The sequence below is a fragment of the Lottia gigantea genome, assembly GCF_000327385.1.
Source record: "Lottia gigantea unplaced genomic scaffold LOTGIsca_20, whole genome shotgun sequence".
Taxonomy (NCBI): Eukaryota; Metazoa; Mollusca; class Gastropoda; family Lottiidae; genus Lottia; species Lottia gigantea.
This window is the reverse complement of record NW_008708401.1, coordinates 3,055,418-3,077,218: the sequence shown is the minus strand read 5'-3', so window position 1 is coordinate 3,077,218 and position 21,801 is coordinate 3,055,418. Positions and strand designations below refer to the sequence as shown.

Below are 21,801 nucleotides of genomic sequence, written 5' to 3'. Positions count from 1 at the left end.
ATTTTTTGTGCATATTTACCTCATTTAAAAAAATTTTAAGAAACTTTTCTTTGAGTGTGCTTTATTATAAAACATATTAATGTATTTTCAGAGAAATCTTTAAATTAGCTTTTGAGGTTATATTTGAATCAACCATATTTGTTGCCAGGAAAATGTTATGTTGTAGGTCATCATTTTGACTTTGATTTTATCATGATGTCTATTTCGGTAGATCATGATATTTGGCAGTTAATAGTCGTTTTTTTTAAACAAACCATAATTGATTGCATTCATGAACTAAAGTACTATAAACAATAAAATGATTTTTCTGGGCTTTTATTTGTATTTTTGAAAATAGCATCTGGGGCAATCAGTTTATTTGTAAAATCGTATTAATAAAGAGAAGACTCATAGAAAATAACAGACCGATAGCTTGAGATGAAGAAACAGATTAAAGGGAGCTAACTGTTTTAGAATTTGCAAGATTTGTGTGGTTGTGTTTGTAAAGGGAAGGTGAAGCTGGATGCCAAGACTCTACCATCACTTTTTTTTAACTTTTTATAATTTACGGTCCAAAAAAATATAAGGTATTTTTGTAGCAGGTGAATCATGTAAAGAAGCCAAATTTAGGCCTCCTTATTAAATTATATTGGGGGATTGTAAAGAGATTTTTTTCTAAATCTTTTAAGTGTGTCTGGGACACCAATAGCATAAATTTGCACCATTCCAATTTTCAATCATAAGTCATATACAGCATATTTTGCGATTAGTGACCTCATAAAACGCTTAGTTTAGGTGGAATTGCAAGTACCACAGAAGTCTGAATGAAAATTGGAATGGTATAAATTGATGCTATCAGTGTCCCCTGATACACATATAAAATTTAGAAAACTTCTTAACAACCCCTTTAAGGTATTTTATCAAATTCAAAATGCTTGTCAGATGGTAAAGTAATTATTCATTCTGAATAGACTTATGTTTAGAAAGTAAAATATTCATCAAAATCTTTATAAAGACTTGAGTAAGATGTTGATTCAGTAATAACAAAAACAACGTTATGAAACTAAAGATTGATTCTATCTGTCAACATAAAGCCTTCATTATTCTTCAGTTTCCAATTATAATGTTCACTTCTGCTACAGATTACCCCATTCTTAAAGATATGGAATCTTAAGATTACCTTATTCTCTATTATCAATGTATTTAAAGTAGATACTTCTTACTTTAATTAAATACAGATGTTTCAATAGAAATTTCATCAAATTTGACTCATTGAAGATTAAATACAATTCAAAACTTCTTAACGCAAAAACTACCCTAAAGAATTAGATAAATTTGTAGGAAAAATTTAAGATAACAGAATGTCAAAATTTTAGATTTCTTGGAAACTTGAAATAAGTAGCATAAAGATAATTTATTTTCGGCAAAATTTCACACATTGCATGTCTGCATAACTCGAATTTGAATGAATGTACAATGTTATATTTCATTTCATGTGGACATCATGCATACTCAAGTGTTTTGAACGTGCTGTATCTTGGGATTGTTCAGAGGGTTCAGAAATGTTCAAGTATTAAACAGTATTTAGTCTGCTAGAATTAAATTTTACAATTCTATTTGTTTATAATTTCCAAGTGACTTCTGGCAAAATTTATACAAAATAATTGAGAATATCTGTACAGACCTGTCATCTGCTGTTGAAATAGATAAACAGATAGACCAGTAACTATTTCATTGTACCAATCCTCAATTGCAGATGTTGGCTTATTAGCTTGTGATACTGGTACTAGCTATTCAGGAATCAGAGCATGGCGTCTATTCTTTGGAACTTTGTCATGGATATGTAGAATTATCAGGAACTCTACAGAACTGTTATAGGTTGTGGCTTGATGCATTTCAGATAATTTCTGAATTCAATACCGCAGTATTATTGTTAATCCTATAAACAGGAATTTTTACATCAGTGAACAAACTGTAAAAATGAAGGTTTTATGGTGAAAATCTAAATGTTTTTGTTAACAATCATGTGCAAAGTTGTTAGACAGATCAGATACTTTAATCAAATTTTAGCATGAACTGTTCATCCACAGAAAATTAGTTGCATGAAAAACTCAGGATAATGGATGGATTATTTTATTACAATCATGATTTCATTTTGCACTAAGAATTTGGAAAAAATTAGTTATTTTCTGACAAAGACGAATTGAACCTATAATATGAACATGAGTGAATCAATTCAACACAATTATAATTAAATGTTTCAAGATCACCTTCAAAGTTCTTTAATCTCTTACATCTTGACTGAACTTTAGTTTGTCCCTTTAATATTTGATTTCTTATTAGATTTATCAGGGTTAATTTCAAACTAAGCCTAGAAAGTCCAATAACTTGCAACATCTGTGAGGTGAAATGAGCAATTCAAAGTACACTATAACATATACATGAATTTATGATGTTTTTCTGCCAGACGCCAATTTTAGATTTGATTTCTGAAGAGATATTGGTGGAGTTGATCTCTGAAAAAACATGCCAAAGAATTCACTGTTTTGTTGCAAGCTACATGTGCAGTTTGCAACCTACGGATTAGAGTCTTTAACTGTGTTAGATAACGTTAGGAAGTGAACATTTTTCAAGAATTTAAAAGATAATTCACCACAGGAATAAGAGATGGTTTGTGATTGAAAGTAGAAAACCATGAAAGTTTTATCTTCTGTATAAGAAGAGTATATTGTAAGAATTAGGTGTATAAAATGAGAGTTTATAATGTTTGTATGAAGGATCAGTGGTATTGTCAGTGTGTGGATCATATAGTAAGACTATGTTTTATTACTGGTATATTATTGTTTGAAATTAGCTTTAAGCTCTAAGATTTTAATATAATTGCATCTGCATGCAGCTTAATGCTTAAAAAGTGAGATTAATCCCAGTCTAGATTATTTGTTGAGTGTTTTTTTCAACTTACCATTCATGATCTAATGAAATTGTTATGCAACATCTTTTCGTGATCATAAAAGTATTTTACCTATTTCATTCTCCAAGGTTCAATTCTGGCATAGGTTGAGATGATACCTTTGGATTTTTCAACCCGGTTTCCCCCTGTCAGTGATGCAGGTAAGAGGGGCTGACATGGAAAAAAGCGTCTAGTCGTACAGATGGGACACACATGTGCCACGTTAAAGATCCTCGACAGTTGGAAATTGAAAAAGAACAGGCTAATGCCACTGTCCTGGCAAAATTTCCCTCATTATACAGTGTATGGCGTTGCATGTCTTCATTAGGTCACATGGTGCAGAAAAGTAGGACGTAAAATTGCATTCACTTCATTTCATTTATCACAAACCCAATATTATGGAATAAGCACGCTTCTTTAATAAAATATTAAACACAATGTTTCTACACAAATTACACATGTTGTGCTTATTCTTTCATATTGTCTTGTGTCTGTGATATGTACTCCTCACTTTCATTCAAGTCTTATAATTTCATTCTCTGTTCAATAAAAGATAAACTGATTATCGATGAGCAATTTTTTAATTCCAGTATTTATTGTTTATATTGTCAGCACCCTTTTACATTTGTTTCAAAAATTTGCCTTTTTTCTACTTGCACTTACAGAAGAGATGCCACTCTGCAATTGAGCTTTTCAAATAAGAATGTTTTATATTATATTTCAAGTTGATATAAGTGATAGGGAAGTAACAATATTGTAATGTTAATATGTGTCATGCTTCCTTGTATTTAGATTTGTTTTTATCACCATTATCAAGTGTATTACACCCATAAACAAAAGACTAATTTAATCATATCATTACTGTAAAAAAACTGTTTACTCCCTCTACATCTATATGTCAATTTTTAACACCTTACCAATCAGTGGTTAATAACTCATTAGTTAATTAATACCAGATATGATAATACCTCTTGTCTTGTTACTGTGACATCCTGAGTCATCTATATTCCTGTAAACCAATGATTGGTTAGGTCTCGATAGACTTTCCAGTCTGCCTGCCAGTACAACCTGGAATAGGTCGAGTAGACTTCATTGATCTAGTAATAATATAACCTCGCTGTGTCTGTTATTAAAACTGGTTGGAATCGTTCCTGACATTCTCGAGGTTAGGATCAGGATAACCTACCACTGTCTTAGGAATTATTCTGTGTCATTCCTGCAGTAAGTGTGGTCTACTGGTGGCTGGAATACAATTTGTTTGAGGATAAATTTTCAACATGGTATTATCTTATTTTATAGACTTTATTTTTTTTGCTGATCTTTCATTTTTTGAAGGTACAAAATTTTCCACGATGAAATGTCAGTATGGCTGTTTGATATAGGTTTTTCTACTCATTCAATGTAAAGGTTAATATCCTTATTGTAAAGTACATCAACATTGTGTAAACATTAATACTTGCCTCTGACTCTTGACTAGAACACTGTCTTTTTGTGGCAGTGGAATAGCTCAGTCAGTAGCGTGTTGGATTGTCGCCTGCCAGACGATTAGGTGCTGTGTGTTCAATTCCTCCTGTAGGTAAGAAAAATTCTAATTCTTGGCCAGTGCTTTCAAGAGTCCGCTAGGTGTAGGCTCTCACCCCCTAATACCACAAGACAATGCTGAAAAGGGTTAAAACTGCTCTATATGCAGACTTAAATGAAGCTTGACTTGACTTAATACGGAAGATTTTGTACTTTTCACTGGAAGGAACGTCTTAGATTGAATTGAAATATTTCTGGAATGTCATTTTCCCCAGACATTGAGCTTATATATCTAACCTTTCCTAGTCCTTGTCATTTGAGTGCTTATTCTAATTTCGATCTGACTCTGAGTCAAAAGTCTTAATGTTGGGCAGAGTCTGACTATAACCTGTTCTGGGTACCTGCATTGTTTATATAGTAGTTTATTAGGACTTCAGAACATGTTTGAAAATAATTTCTGCTACAATAACTACCGTACTAATGTCTACCTGCTTACTAACTAGTTGTTTACTATTTATTTGGTTTTATACATTGTATGATGCATTCAAAGGACTGTCATTGAAAATCCTTGAACTAAATCTAGACCCTCATTGTGAGGCTGAAGTATTATATTTGAGTCTATTATAGAATTATATAGTTATATACATAGCCTACATAGTAAATAGGATGCTGGATTTAGTATTGAGGCCATCATTAAAAACATATTTGTTTTAATGTCCAGTATTAGTATGAACAATTGTAATAATAGGCAATGGATTACATATATAAGTAATAGGTTAAGGTCACACAAAATTATGTTAGTATAGTAAACATGATTAAACATACTTTTGCTTACCATTGTGTTGAGTATGTATACAGAATACCAAATACCATCCTTCAATTAGTCAATGAGATGGGTGTTTGCTTAAAATATAATAATTGCATGAATAGAAGAGCTAAGACCTGGTATATCACATATTGTGCTCATTGGAAAACTGTTTGTCTTTTTCGTAAATTCACAAAAAATCGGTTGTCACAAAAACTCAAATGGTATAATTGTGTATCAGACCTGTGCTTCTGAAAGCCTAATATTGGATTTCACCAACTTTTGAAATGACTATTTAATGTAAAACACCAATTCATTTGATGAAAATCAAATAAGATATTAGCATGGCCTGTTTTGCCTTTTCAATCTCCACATTTCTATAAAAATAAGTAGAACAGCCTAACACATGGAATATTTCACAGTCTAACATTTACATTGATTACATTATACAGGAAATGCCTTTGGTAAGACTTGCAGAATTCCAGTAAAGTTCAAGTAATTCTATTTTGGAATATATTTTGTGAATACAGTTCTAATTGTGTGATATATTTGGATATTTTCAGAGTGCCCAGTCTCGACTCCTGCTGAAAGGTGGTAAAGTAGTCAATGATGACCAGTCATTTTATGCCGATATCTACATTGAAGATGGCATTATCAAGTAAGTAGAATTATAGTTGCATTTTTTGCTTGAGGTAGGTACAAGTACAACAATGGATCAACTCTTGGTCCACAGTAGCACACGTTTGGTAGTAATCCCCTAAACTTGTACTTGTGACCTAGGCCAGTGCTTCTATTCAGCAGAGTTATGTTACAATAATTGTATAGCTTGTTGGATTATACAATTCAAATTCAAATATTTGTTAGTATTATTATTGTTGTCACAGATGGTTAATGAATTTTTATCATTCTATATGAAATGAAATTGAGTTTTGATAATAGTGCCAATAGGAATAATTTGAAATATAACTTGGAATGGAAAAATTCTTAAATTTAATATATTATAATAGTTGATGGGAATTAAAAATCTCATAGAAACAATCAGTAAAATTTGATCTGTTGACAAAAGAAAGAAGACTATAGTAATGACAAAAAACTGATAAAGATTAGCTTGGTTTCAGCATTCGAGTGATAGATAACTTATTTCCTGTTAATTTAGAAAAAGAATTATGAGAATTGTTAAATATCTGTGTTCTATTAAACTCTTGATATATTATCACCATATGTATGTTATTAACATATATTTGATTAGTGGGCCAAATGTTAATCTAGACCAAGATCCAAGGATGGCTAGTAGCCAATCTGTACAGATAGCTTCAATTAAAATACTGTTTATTTGCCAACCTAGCATCACTATCTTTTCTTCAAAATCAAAGTCATAAGAGATTAAAAATACCATTAATTGATAAGAAAATTTCAGGATATTACACGCATTAGCAGGTTGATAAATTTGGCATTTTGTTAAGAATTTAAAAATCCTAGATTACAATATGCAGCTGCAGGTATCATTTAATTGTACAATGGCATTTTTTTGGTATTACACATGATAAAAGAGTAGGTTAATGCTGCAGTTCTGCCAAAATTTCAGTAATTGCACATCCTCATTAACCCAAACATGTCTTTTTTTATTAAGATTAATAAGAGTGCTGTATTGCAATGATACATCATGATATTAATACATTAAATTGGAAGAAGAGAACAGTTTTCCTTTTACATGTCTACATGAAAACCACCAGTTGATGGTATAACTAAAAGTCTGAGTTTTGTATAAAATACTTCAGAAATGTTGAATTGTGCTGAATAAATACAGTGAATAATCTTCGTATGGTTTTATATAGTTGAAATATTTGTTATTTTAAGACAAGTTGGTCAGAATTTGGTTATTCCTGGAGGAGCAAGAACAATTGATGCCCGAGGAAAACTTATCATACCTGGTTAGTATAATATATTATGTTGTATGGCAAAGATATTAACACATATAGAGGGAGACTGTCAGTCAGTTAAAGTAATAATGAAAGTTATTAAAACACAATATAGATTAAGCCATTTTTCTCATGAATTCCTTTTACTCACCTGTTGAAGCTGGAATATCTCTTCCACCAAATGCATTTCTTCAATAACAGTTGTCATTGTAAAATGTTCTTCATTACAGGTGGTATCGACCCCCATACTCACATGCAGTTACCCTTTATGGGAACACAAGCTGCAGATGATTTCTACAGTGGTACCAAAGCTGCCTTGGCTGGTGGAACTACTATGATCAGTAAGTATTTCATTGGACCATACTTAAAGCTGAATAGACAATATGACCTCAAGACTATCAGAAAAAAATGTAATCTTTGGATTGGTTAGTTCAATATATTATCTATAAATGGACAACTCAAATAGAAAATATGGATGAGAAATAAATACTATACATGTATTTAGATCTAAAAAGAATCTGTAATTATTTTGGATTATTCAAGCTAACACTAATATAATAATATTCTTTATTGACAGTTGATTTTGTGATGGATCAGAGAGGTGTATCATTATTAGATGCTTATGAGAAATGGAGGGGTTGGGCTGATGCTAAAGTATGTTGTGATTATGCTTTACATGTTGGTGTTACTTGGTGGAGTGATCAAGTAGCTAAAGATATGGAAGTTCTGTGTAAAGAAAAAGGTATGGTTGAATTGCTCATCATTTACCAAATATGTCTGAATGGAGATCCAAAATGACTAAATCTTTTAGAAATAGGATAGCACATTGGCCTGAATAAAACTTGTAGAACTATATGAGCATGATAGAGTCCTTAGCAAAACACAAAAATATACATGGTTTTAATTTGTTTATTTAAATTCATTTCAGGTGTTAACTCTTTTAAAGTATTTATGGCCTATAAAGATGTTTTTATGTTGGAAGATAATGAAATATACGAAGTTTTCCGAAAATGTAGTGAATTAGGAGCTTTACCTATGATACATGCTGAAAATGGTCATCTTATTGACATTGTAAGTATCAATTTAGTCATGAAGCCAATATAAGACAATTTTTGATGTTTTATGCTAGGACTTTTAATCTCAAATTGCCTTTGTGGTTACTGTTAAATATTAGAAGAATATATGTTAAAGAATTGATACTACATTTTTTGGGAGTGAATCAATCATGACCATGTTTTATCATATGTTTTATGTAATTTGATTTTAAAATTGGTATTAAAGTAACTGGAACCATCATGATTGTGTATTTGTAGAAATCTAAAGAATTGGTGAAGAATGGTATAACTGGACCTGAAGGTCATGAGATGTGCCGTCCTGAAGAAGTAAGTGTTGTCTTTGAATAGTTAGAATATCATATATTATCTTATTCAATGTTTCGAGGAATTTTTCATTCTTACATTTTTATCTAATCACATCTGACTGAAAATTGCATTGGTACAAACTCATCATATCAGTGTCACCATTATGTATAACAATTTAGAAAACGCCATTACAATCCTTTTACAACTGTTAAAAACATGAAATTCAACCATCTATATGAATATAAAGAAGATGATCTACATAGCTCATTGTATTTAACAATCAATGTATATCTAATGTGATTATTACAGGTTGAAGCTGAAGCGACACAGAGAGCTATAACAATAGCTAATCAAGCTAATTCACCACTCTATATTGTACATGTTATGAGTAAGAGTGCTGCTGATGTCGTTGCCAATGAAAGGAGAAAGGGTAAGGCCTGCACTTTTCTTAGTTATGTAAGATATTTACTTATCAAGGCTAATCCACTGTGCTTGTGGTTTTGTCAGTTCTGAAAAATTATACTGCTTTCTACCTCCCATTTAGTCTTATTATCTCTTTGTATGATAGATCTGTAGTGGAGGACAGTTGCTCACTGGACAGCCTCACCGGACAGATACTCACCAAATGAATGAGAAATAGGACAATTGACATTGTGTCCAGTAACCCACAAATCTGATAGCTGTTCCTCTATTTAATTTCACCAATTCTGTTATAGGAAGAGTAGTATTTGGAGAAACTCTAGCTGCTGGTCTAGGTACTGATGGTACACACTATTGGAATAAATGTTGGAGACATGCTTCAGGTCATGTTATGGGACCACCATTAAGACCTGACCCAACAACACCTGGATATCTCATGGATCTCTTATCGAAGTGAGTTGGTGCTTTTAATTATCTGCCCTCTCAAATTTTCCTATTTCCAATTTTTTGCTATTTATACAGCAATCCTACCTGAATATTTGATGCTAATGTATCCTACATGCAAATAGTTTATTTTGTACTGTTGTTACTAATTGTGCCTAGTTTTTTGGGTTTTTTTTATGTGAGGTTAATGACATATTAATAATTTGTTTAATGTTTTCAGCAATGATTTATCAACATCAGGATCAGATAACTGTACCTTCAATGCTGATCAGAAAGCTATTGGTAAAGATGATTTTAGAAGTATACCTAATGGTGTTAATGGTGTAGAAGATAGAATGTCTATTATTTGGGAGAAAGGAGTTGTACGTATATAACTTATATTTTTTGCTGCCCTTGTGACCATTCAAAGTGGTCAATATTATCTACTGATCATATACATTATCATATTTCATTATATTGAATTTTTATGTTCAACTAAAAGTGGTATTATATACCAATATTTGAAAGGTTTTTGGTTTTTTGAAGTTAGAATTAAATGCTATGCTAAAGAAAATGTGAAAAGTGGACTAGTATAATATTTCTAAAACATGGATTAATCCATCTATTGACATTAAAGATAAAATAATATTTGCAATATTGACAGATAAGTTTTATCTTTTTTTGTTTACTTGTAGAGAAGTGGTAAAATGGATCCATGTAGATTTGTAGCTGTAACTAGTACAAATACTGCCAAATTATTCAATCTTTACCCTCAAAAGGTTTGTTTATTTTTTTTTATCAATTTTTCTTGCTTACATCATATTTTCTACCAGAAAATAGTACAATAACCATTGTTTACCTTACAGTTCATACATTAGTGAAATGGAATGAATATCTTTCCTCTGTTGTTGCTAGGCTATTATGTGCTGTAGGTTTGAACCTGCCTTCAGATAAGAAAAATTCTGATGCCATTCAACTTTCAACTTCCAACTCTATATTTAATCAAATATTTCTTACCATTACAGGGTAGAATAGCAGTAGGCTCTGATGCTGATATTGTTATCTGGGATCCTAATGAGAAGAGAACTATTTCAGCTAAAACTCACCATCAAGCTGTAGATTTTAATATATTTGAAGGAATGACTGTACATGGTGTACCATTATTTGTTATAACTAATGGACAAGTTGTTTTAGATGAGGGGCAGGTAATTATTGTTTGAAATAAATGTAACACGAGAAATATACATCAACTATATAAAACTGAATATAACGCAGGCTGAAATGGATCAGTTGTGTGAGGATCACATAGCATGAAACTCTGAGTAACAACATATTTTTATATTGCTCTAGAATTGATGTATTGAGCACTATCTTAACAGTGAAAATATTGTAATATTTATATATTAGTATAAATTACCAGTTAAACTGGCTTGTTTGAACACTGCTGTAATTGGCAACCAATTATTGAATTGCATAGTAATTAGCATTCATTAGTTGCAAATGGATATTATCAGTACATTCTTTGAACTATCTTCAGGATGAGCAGTTTTAATGTCACATGATTACTGCAGTGTTCAACATAGCATCAGTCTGTATTTCACCATTTATATTTCTGACATGTTAAATGAGTATAATTCAGGTAGATCACAGTATGTATTTTCTATATATCTAGGCTAGTTTATATGTTAATATCATGTGTATTTTATATTGTAGTTAAAAGTAACTCAAGGTTTAGGAAGATTTATAGAAACACCATGTAATGCAGATTATGTTTATAATAAAATAAGAACTAGAGAACAGGTAAGATCATCATATTCTTTAGTTTTTTTATCTGTCCACCCATTAGTTGTCATGTTGATTCAAAAAAAGAAGAAACTCAATTGTGAATAAGATGCTTGTTAACGAATCATGATGTCATAACTGTGACTTTTTTTTAATTTGTTTCCCTCTGATGCAGCTAAAGGGGGCTGATATTGATAGAAATGTGGTTCATATCACTCAGCAGCTGGAAATCTTAGTTAAAATTCCTCATTGCACACTACAGAGTGTTGCATTTTTTCATTTCAGTTTTATGATCAGAAATACTCTCGGCTTTAATATTAGCTGATTATTATTGCATGAAATTTTCAAAATTAATGATTGATGTGTTTTATACTAAATCCAACATCACAACTGGTGTTTTGAGCTACAAGTTGAAATTCAACGTAAAGATTGATACAGTTTTCCAGGGAATAAAATATTGCTAGTAAACATAAGCCTTTGAAGACAAAGGTATCCATAACATAATATCTGTTATTTTGTAGGTTTGTCAACCACAGAAAGTTGAGAGAGAAGAATATACTGGCTCAGTAATAGAAGTTGTACAACAATCCTCAGTAAATAAACTACAATCTAATCCATTACAACCTACTGATTCTCAACAGACACCTCAGTTTACTAATCGTAGTAGAATTGATGGTGTCAGAAACATGCAGGATTCTAGCTTTAGTCTAAGTGGTGAGTTTTTTATTCTTTTTTCCTTGAGCTCCTTGTACTAAATGTCATACATTGTCTAAAGTTACATAGAAATTCTACTAGCTGGTCCTGGTTTATGATCATTATTGAAGTATCAGGTTAAAAATAAAGGCATTGGTTTGAATTTGAAAGAATTTTAATTGAAATTTAACAGAATAAAGGATAGCAAGGATAAGTTGGAAGCAATAAGAATTCATATAATAAAAATTCATTATTTTATTCCAGGTGCCCAATTTGATGATCAAAAGATACCAAGAGGGCATAGATCTTTAAATCCACCAGGAGGAAAATCAAGTGGTATATGGTAATTAATGGATCGATAGAAAATTTTAATTTAACCATCCTATTGTTTGGAGAATATTGATTCCGATGACACAAGGCTTTTGATGTTTTATATCTTCATTTTAAACAATAATAAATACGATTGTATACATTATATACACAGTAGATGTAGTGCTAAGGGAATCTCAAACTCAATGTAGTGCTCCTTACAGTAGTCTATCTTTCACATTTCTTGAAAACTTAATTTAAGATAATTTTTAAAGGAATCCAATCAATCAATGAAATTCGTATTTAAATTTTAGTTTTATTTACCAATCATATGACTGAAATTTATCTTAGTGAAGTTATTGTGAAATATTTCTCTAATGTCTTTATATTTTTTCAGAATCAGAATCTGATTTGAGTAATATTTTTATATCTGAATTCTAGAAATGACGATATCTGAATAGTTATCTTAATATTCAGAATCTGATTTGAATGATATTCTATTCTATTTGAATTCTAGAAATGATATCTAAAAAGTTATCTTAATATTAAGAATCTGATTTGAATGATATTCTTTTCTTTTTGAATTCTAGAAATGGTAATGTTTGATTAGTTATCTCAATATTCAGAATCTGATTTGAATGATAATTTACTATCTGAATTCTAGAAATGATATCTAAATAGTTTCTTAATAAACTCCTATTCTAAGCTGCTATGGTTATTTTGTACATGTACTTGTATCATTCCAATGTTGAATGATTTTACAATGGTCAAATTATTACCAAAGGCTTTTAATGTCCCTTTGTATAGTGTACATGTTTTTTCACTTAATTATTTGTCAAAGATCACTTTTGTTGATATAGTAATTGTCTAATGGAATAATTCATTTGAAATCCAAGCAAGTAATATGCGAGTAGAAGGTTTATTTTATATTTTCTGAATATAATTTATTTCAAGTTGAAATGATATAGTAGATGGTTTATGGTACAAGTAGATTTTTTATAGACATCTATTCATAATAGTCATATATTTCATTTTTGTAAAGATTTTCGTTTTATTACTAGATTCCTGTTTTAACATAGACATAATAAGGAACTGTTCAAGGTTAGTGGAAACGACAGATGTAAATTTACTCATTTAAGGGTATGGAATTCAAATACAAAGAATCTTTTCAAACTGTTGAAATGCTCGTTAGTAGCAAACTTAGTTTGATGAATATCCATTTTTGATGATGTGGTTTTTGTCTTAACGACATTGGCATCAACTGCTCCTTTCTCTTGAACAGTTCATCATTGTCTACCTCAATTTTAAAAGTTATGTTGGTCATTAGCTTAAAATACACAATAAAATTTTACCAGTCATAATCTAGAAATATTGTTTTAACCTTCAATAGAAGTGTATTGTCCGTTTCTATGTAAATGCGATTGATTTTAAACTTTTTTTTTGATATTTTAGAAACATTTGAGAATGCCTTACTTAAATATAGCATTTAATATTAATTATTTCTTGCATATTTTAAAACTTTGTACTTGCATTAATGTAGTCTGGAATTTTGGAACCTTGATTTTTAAATGTTCTGATTAAATTGTATTATTGAAATTGTTGCTTGTCTCTTTTCAAGTCAATAAAACATTTGTCTCGTATCAATTATTGTCTCTAATATGCTTTACAGTGTATATAACTATTATTACTAGTAACCTAAAAGCTCAGCTAGATTGAAAGAAGCTTTTTTGTGCTGAAATACTTTTTATGCTGGAGGTGCATTATTCAATGTACTTGATGTTAGTTTATATGCATATTAAGACTTTCATTTGTTAAATGTTTATATCTTATTCTCACAAAACAAAATGAGGAGAAATTATACTAAGATAAGCAACAGCCAGAATTTTTGTTGGCAAAGATGTAGCAAGTTATGTCGTCTTACTTTGTCCACTAAGCATAAAGTAAGGTTATGTACAATAAATCAGACCAGAGACAAATTCCTCATAAAAAGGTTTTTAATATGGTTTACCAATGAAAAAATATCCACAGTTCACATAATAATGAGCATACAAATATAAAATTTCTTAAAATGAGTTAACAATAAACAAATATATATCAACATAACAAGTCCCACAAAAAAACATTAAAAAATATTATGAATTCTTTCACTTTCCATCATATACATATCTTGTTTCATTTCTTCATCTCCTTTAGACAACTTTAAAAACCTTAATCCTGACAGCAAAGCTAAAAATAACAAGAAAACACAGATCACAAATATCATTCTGTTACCATGTTGGAACACATCCTCATGTAGCAACATTAAAACTGCACAAGATATTAAATTGAGTGGAATACGAAACCAGTTCATTATACTATAGCGAAAATTCTCAGGAATTATTTGAGTCCTTAGAAAACCCATTGCTGGGAAATAAACCCCAACACTAAACTGGAATAACAGGAATGCTAAATAAGATGAGATAATGTCTCTTTTATCAGGATGGCACGCTATAGCACAAATAATATTAGCCAATATGGCCAAACCTGTTGAACTTAACAACATGGTCACAACTGGTATTCTTCTGGACGCTAGGATATGAAACACAGCTTGACCAATCAATATACTGATCATAAAACTAGCAAAGATAAGTCCTAAAGCTGAATGACCAGTGTCCAGTATTGGTGTCCATAAAAATATGACAATGTAAATGACACTTTCAAACAGAGATTCAATAGCACCTATCATAAAAATCTTTTCACTTGATAAAATATTGCGTAGTCCTTCACAACATGATTTGCTAAAGTTTATTTTATGAGCTCCATAATTTTCATTCCAATGGGTAGAAATTATAATTCCCACAAAAATAAGAAAGGGTACAGCCATCATATAAGGTGCAACTGGACCTAAACCAAACCATTCTGAGAAGACATTGGTTGTCATTCCAGCTAAAACAGCTAACAATCCATTCCAAAATGATGCCTTTGCAAAAGTCACTGAAATCCATTCTTTAGGAAAGTCATGAGTTTCAATATGTTCATGGGCGTACCAAGCCTCAAAAGCTGAAAATAAAACCGAAGTGGCCACACCACCTAACACTCTTCCTATTATTAATAGACCATAGCTTCTAGATAACTTTAATAAACATGATAATGAATAGATCACAGTGAAAATAAGACAAAGTTTTTTTCGACCAAATTGATCAGCTGCTATTGGAGTCCATGTTCCTAATATAACAGTGGAGGCAAACCCAAAGACATATAAAATTGCTATTTGCTCTTCTTGGAATCCATAATAGCTATATAATTTGTACAAATATGGTCCTTGAAGCCAGTCAGCAAACATGGCAATGAGATAAACAATATAGTATCCTCGCTGAAATTTAAGAAATTGAGGATTGTTTCCAATAGCTTCATCCCGTCTTATTCTGTGAGCCCAGAACTGAAGAATTGCACACAGTATTGAGAATGCACCAAATATGGAGTAGACAATAGGCAGGAGATCTGGTACTTCTTTCTTGATGGCTGACATTTTCAGATCCTTTTCTGTACCTTTATATGATGAAACATCTACAAAAGAAATACAATAAAATACGTTTTGTCACCTGAGATCTATTGCATTGAGCTTTTGAGAATACAAAAGTATCTTTGGGCCTAATATTCTCCAGATTAAATCAGATTATCGGTTAAAAATGAAAAGAAAAGACATTATCTCCTTACTCTGTGTATATGCCATTGCATGATACTCATTTGACTTTATTATAAAAAAAATTAGCAAAAAAATTCCCCCTCCTCACCTCATATGCTCATTCCAAAAAATAAACTGACATTGCAATATTGATGTAACCCAATACAAATCAAGGAGCTAATATTTATCAAAACACAATGCCGTCGTCGTCAGTCAAACATACCTACTTAAAAATCAATAATTAATCGGAAAATTCTGATGAGTTTCTAAAATTCAGATTAACATCATAAAAATTGAAGCTGAGAAAAATTGTTTGACATGTCAACACCTAATCTCTAGTCCAATAAGTGTGATAATTTTTTACCAGAAATTAACATTGCCTAACATGTAGATTTGTAGAAATATATATTTACGGAATATAATCGTATTAGATCAAGTAGTTGGTCAATGTGCTGAGTTAATTAAGCTTGTGATTGATTAAATCTACACTTATTGGATTTAGTTAGAGAGTAGCAAGCACCTGCTTCCGGTTTGATAGTCTTGATTATTGAAACTGGAAAAAGTACGGATTTTCAAATGGGACAGATAAATCTGGATGATCACGTATCAAAACAAACATTATTACACATGTTCATTGAGTATTTCAAGTTACTGAACTATAAGATTTTACTTGATTAAAACGATGGAGGCAAAATTACCACAGAAAAAGTACTACAGGCAGAGGGCACATTCAAACCCGATTTCAGATCATAATTTGGATTAGTAAGTTATTTCCCCTTATTAAGGCTGCAGCATCAACTCTCAGCACTGGGCGGTGGCAAATAAAAAATGAGGGTGGCGAATATCCTCGGCACTGGCACTAAATCGGTGAATCAATTGACTTGTTTGAATTTCTCTTTCAGTTTCAGCTTTCACTGCATGTATGTGCTTTCAAATTGCAAAGGAAAGGCTATTCTTTTATTCCAGAATTCTTATTGAATCAATATTCTTAACAACAAAATTATTAGTATTACTCATAAGCTACTATATGCCTTTTATGGAGCCTTGTAAATAAGAAAAGTGTTTCTTATGCAGCTTAGGCCAAGTGTCTTCAATATGGTATATATAATCCAGTACTGCAGCATATATCATTCAGAGAAAACATTTGCAAAGAGATCAAAAAGGTTGCACTGCACCAAGGAATAAAGGATCAACTGAGAACTACATATATGTGTGTTCTTACAGAAGCTGACTTTTTGTTCCTTATTTTAGTTAATGAAATAAATTTTGTTTTCAGTCCTGTGCATCCTGATGCAATGGACTGGTCTGTTTATTATCCTCAGTTCTGTCAGCCTATCACATCAACTAATGATAAAGATAGGGAAGAAATAAAGACATCAAGTAGTAAACACCAAGTTAAATTTGCAGATATTGGTTGTGGCTATGGAGGCTTGTTAGGTAATTTCCATGGTTTATTTGATATTTTTTTTTGTTGAAAATCGACAAATGAGATGAAACATAATTGAAATTGTTAGGCCATCAATTTTTTCTGTTAGTGAGTCAAGGGCTGATATAGAAAAGTGTCTAGTCGTTCATATGGACTATAAAAACGAGACCCCATGTGCTAGGGGCTGTGCAATTTAAAGATCCTTCGACAGTTGGAAATCATAAAGGATTATTCAAATGCCGCTGTCTTTACCTCATTGACACTGAATTTGCTTAAAAAAAAAGTGCAGAAAAGTAGGATGTGAAACTCTATTTCAATGATTTTCAAATTTGAAATGTGAATGTTTTATATTTTCAGTTAAATTATCTCCCCTGTTTCCTGAAACTTTAATGTTAGGAATGGAGATCAGAGTAAAAGTATCAGATTTTGTAAAAGATAGAATAGAAGCCTTAAGACTACAACATCCTGGTGACTATCAGAATATAGCTTGTATTAGATCTAATGCCATGAAATATTTACCTAACTTCTTTCATAAAGGACAGGTAAGAATGCTTCTGTATTTCTTGATCTTGGGGCACACAAAGATATTTTTCGCCCCATCCTGGGGAATTGAAAATGGCTTAAAGGATTCACTACATGTGCCCCTTTACAAATGGGCTTAGAAATTGTTGGTAATTTTAATCGACATGATCAGGTTAAAAAACCTGTCTGACCCTAGCATTAGTTCTCTTCTATCCCCAGAATCTAACTAATTTCTTGAGCATGTTTATTTACATTGATAGACTACTGATTTTGGAACTTAAAACTTCATCACAGTGCTGTTCATTGAAATGGACATTTTCCTAATTGCTTCTTTATTGAATTTCAGTTGTCAAAGATGTTTTTCTTGTTCCCTGATCCACATTTTAAGAAAACTAAACATAAATGGAGGATTATCAGTACCACATTGTTAGCTGAATATGCTTATGTTTTACAAGAAGGGGTATGCTTGTTATTCATTTGAATCGGTCTCAGACTATTTCAATTTAATACAGGATTGTGATATGTGCTGCTTGCTTCGAAATGTTTAAAACAAAAAAGGTTTAGCCACAGACATTTTATAAGATTGTGGTTAAATTTTGAAACAGAAATTTGGCAGAAAATTAGAATTAACTGCCATAGGTAAGCTCTTTATGTTGGTCATGTTCTTCTGTTTTACATTATAAGAAGAATGTCTATATTTATAGGGTTTAGTTTATACTATAACTGATGTTAAAGATTTACATGATTGGATGGTAGAACATTTTATACAATTCCCCTTATTTCAACGAGTACCAGATGATGAGTTGGTAAGTTATTATTCCAAAATTTTATTCCAAACCTTTCCTCTGACTTCATAAAGTTATATTTATGATTATCTGTACAGTAAAAACAATCATTGAGGGATTTTATTAATGTTGAAGGATTTCAAAGTATTTTCCTATCTCTAATATCCTTTAACAATTTTCATATGAAATTCAGCTCATATAATTTCGTTTAGTAGAAATATTACCCAAAAGTTACATTGAGAATAAATATGAATATAACTGTGCTTAATTGATAATTGTCATTCAATGATAATTTCAGAGGACCTAGCGAGAAATTTGAAGTGTAGTCTTTAGAGCTCTTTTCTGTAGTGATAATATATAGCCAACATTAATTAATTTTTTTCTTCAGAAAAGTGACTTAGTGGTAGAGAAGCTTTATGATAGTACAGAGGAAGGACAGAAAGTAACAAGAAATAGTGGGGATAAATATTTAGCTGTATTTAAAAGATTGCCGGACAATTTTAATAGTCAAACTAGTTGATATTATTTCTTTAGTGGTATATTGTACAGTCTGTAAATAATTTAACAGTTTTAATGCACTTGCTTTTTTCACTGCAACAATTGAGAGAAAATACATATATATGTTTAAAGGGGAATTCCATTATTGTTTGGAAAAAGAATTTTGCTCAAATTTGTGAAAACTATACACCAAAATCAAGAGAAATGTATCCGAAAGTTAGAAAGTTGTAACTGTTAAAATCCAGCAGTTAATGCTTTTAAAACTTACGTAGCCAGTAATTAATAAAAAAAAATTGCAAACTGCCCCTTTAAGTACTGTTTGATCACTCTAAAATACTCCAATGAAATGAATCAAAAATTGAAATGAATTTTATGCTTATTGATTTAACAAATTCTCGAACACCAGCTGCGCATTGTTAAAACTTCTATATCGAACATTGTTCTGATTCTTCCTGGTTTATATATTTTATATAAATCTCTCCAGCTCATGGTGGGCAATAAGGTCAAACAAACAAAAAAGATTACATAGCAGTTTAATAATGTATATAGATAAATTTAAATAATTACAATTTTGATATTCCCACATCATTGCAAAATAGAAGTAAATAATATCTTGATTAAATAAACAAATACCAAGAAAAATTATTTAGAAAATACTGGTAATATACTATCATTTATTGTTATTATTTTAGATGGAAATTTTGTATAATTTGTGTTAGATACTGTCAAGTTATGAGATTAAAATGCACAAGACCTTTTTGAGGTACAAAATCTGTAAAAGGCGTTAGACATAGTATTGTATTGGCATGAACCATGAATACCAACAATTACAATGAAAATTACAAGACTGAGGTATGAGGACATAGATAGGATCAATTTGTACCATTCCAATCTGTGGTTCCTGTAATTCCACTAAAAACTAAGTGTTTGATGATGTCACTAATCGTGAAAGGGATATTTGATAAAGCATATTTTGCTATTAGTGACATCAAAGACTTAGTTTTAATGGAATTGCAGGAGCCAGAGATGTCTGACTGAAGATTCGAATAATGCAAATAGGTGCTATTATTGTCCCCAATACACATCATTATTTTTAACTAACCTCATAAACTATCTCTTTAACACACATCAACTGGTGTCCTGGATGAATAGACAAATGCTAGAAATGAAAATAGAATTACATAAATGTGGTTGTGGACACAAGAAATACAAGATTGAGATAATGGTAATGATTTAAGGCCCAATCATATATTGAGGTAGAGTGATTATAGTCCTTTCCTATCCACCATATCCACTTTTAATCTAAAAATGAATAGTTCATGACTATTCTTTGATCCACATCATGGCCCATATCTTTTACATTTTAAAATCTTAACAAGCAGTCATTCACAAAGAGTGAAATACCATGATTTGAATTTTTAATTCACTAGAAAATTGATGAGAGTTGAAAACTAAAAAAAAAGAATGATTCAGCAATCATGTAAATAGACAGAAAAAGAAAAATTGTATTGAAAATTGATTTAGAAACATCTTGGCAATTAAAATTGAAAATTGATAGGGAGCTGTTTAAAACAACTCTACAGATTGACATCTCAACAATCATCAGAAGATATAAATACTGTAGCTTCTAGTATGTTGACAAACAGATTTTAACATAGTCAAGTCACAAATTCAAAACTGTTACCACCATCTTATGTTGTGTAATGATCACACCAAATTAAGACAATTCAAAACTACTGTCCTCAAATACTCTAAATAGGCATTGAAACAAGGGTGAAAACCTCAAAACAATACTGTGGAATCATTTACATTTGTAGGCACCATTTTTCATTTATTTCAATTTTCTAATTTGCATACCTGAAATATGAATTCAAGGAAACGGAAATTGACTGCCCACAAATAATCATGTTTTCACCATACCAATGATCACAACTTTTACAAGGAATAATAAAAACTTATAAAGTTATATGTACATGATAATATTATATATAGGCACAATCTATTGAATATACAATTTAAAAACATAGATAAATCACCTCAATAAATTAACAAATAATCTTATATAACATTTCTATTTCAATCACATCCAAATTAATCTTAACAAACCTTGATTTCATATCTCAAAATAATAATAGATATATGTTGAAAGTTACATTTTTTAAACATGCTTCTGCCATTTCTGGTTTTAAATAAAAATGAAGACCCATATACCCTTCATAAAAAATCTAATGGGTAGCAATAAATGAATAGTTATCTTTCTTTGTTGAATTTAATTTCCAAATATACATTGATTAAAAAAAAATCAAAAATATTTAAATTCATGTACCTTATTAGATTAATAACAATTATGGAAAATGTTCAAGATTATAAAATAATGTATGATTGAACAAATTCACAAATACTAAGATTTCAGTTAAAAACAAAAACAAAATTATACTTCCTGTTCTCATCTTAGATTAAATATTTCAAAATAAATTTCAGAAAACCACAAAGAAATTTGCTGGAGGTAAAAATAAGGTAAAAAAATCAATCCAATACAATACAATGGTAAGAAACGAAAACAGAGTTTCTCAACTTACGGTGCTTACTATTCTAATGAGGAATCTTGCCTTAAAACATGGTACTAGACATTTGTGACTAGTAATGTATAAATATCAGTAGTTTACTGTCAGAAACATCTTCATTTTAAATTTATCATAAAGAAACAGTATATATATATATTATATATTTCTATAGAACACTGA

At 30.6% G+C, this 21,801-nt stretch overlaps 3 protein-coding genes across 3 annotated transcripts; 2 read left to right on the top strand and 1 right to left on the bottom strand.

Moving 5' to 3' along the window:
• Window positions 1-5,664: 5,664 nt before the first annotated feature.
• On the top strand, window positions 5,665-13,074 carry LOTGIDRAFT_187839 (hypothetical protein). The gene is made up of 16 exons (XM_009053812.1): window positions 5,665-5,719; window positions 5,819-5,913; window positions 7,113-7,186; window positions 7,405-7,515; window positions 7,752-7,916; window positions 8,103-8,245; window positions 8,488-8,556; window positions 8,845-8,965; window positions 9,252-9,408; window positions 9,620-9,761; window positions 10,074-10,157; window positions 10,404-10,583; window positions 11,092-11,178; window positions 11,682-11,874; window positions 12,118-12,195; window positions 12,290-13,074. Exons 1-16 carry the CDS (start codon window positions 5,711-5,713, stop codon window positions 12,298-12,300), a joined length of 1,719 nt encoding a protein of 572 aa, XP_009052060.1. The 5' UTR covers window positions 5,665-5,710; the 3' UTR covers window positions 12,301-13,074.
• A 1,210-nt stretch (window positions 13,075-14,284) lies between these two features.
• Window positions 14,285-15,670, bottom strand: LOTGIDRAFT_115058 (hypothetical protein; the record flags this gene model as incomplete). Its single annotated transcript, XM_009053811.1, has 1 exon — window positions 14,285-15,670. One exon carries the CDS (start codon window positions 15,668-15,670, stop codon window positions 14,285-14,287), a length of 1,386 nt encoding a protein of 461 aa, XP_009052059.1.
• An 838-nt stretch (window positions 15,671-16,508) lies between these two features.
• On the top strand, window positions 16,509-19,185 carry LOTGIDRAFT_214330 (hypothetical protein; the record flags this gene model as incomplete). The annotated part of the gene is made up of 6 exons (XM_009053810.1): window positions 16,509-16,588; window positions 17,103-17,263; window positions 17,610-17,794; window positions 18,121-18,234; window positions 18,479-18,580; window positions 18,948-19,185. 6 exons carry the CDS (start codon window positions 16,509-16,511, stop codon window positions 19,077-19,079), a joined length of 774 nt encoding a protein of 257 aa, XP_009052058.1. The 3' UTR covers window positions 19,080-19,185.
• Between the last annotated feature and the right edge of the window lie 2,616 nt (window positions 19,186-21,801).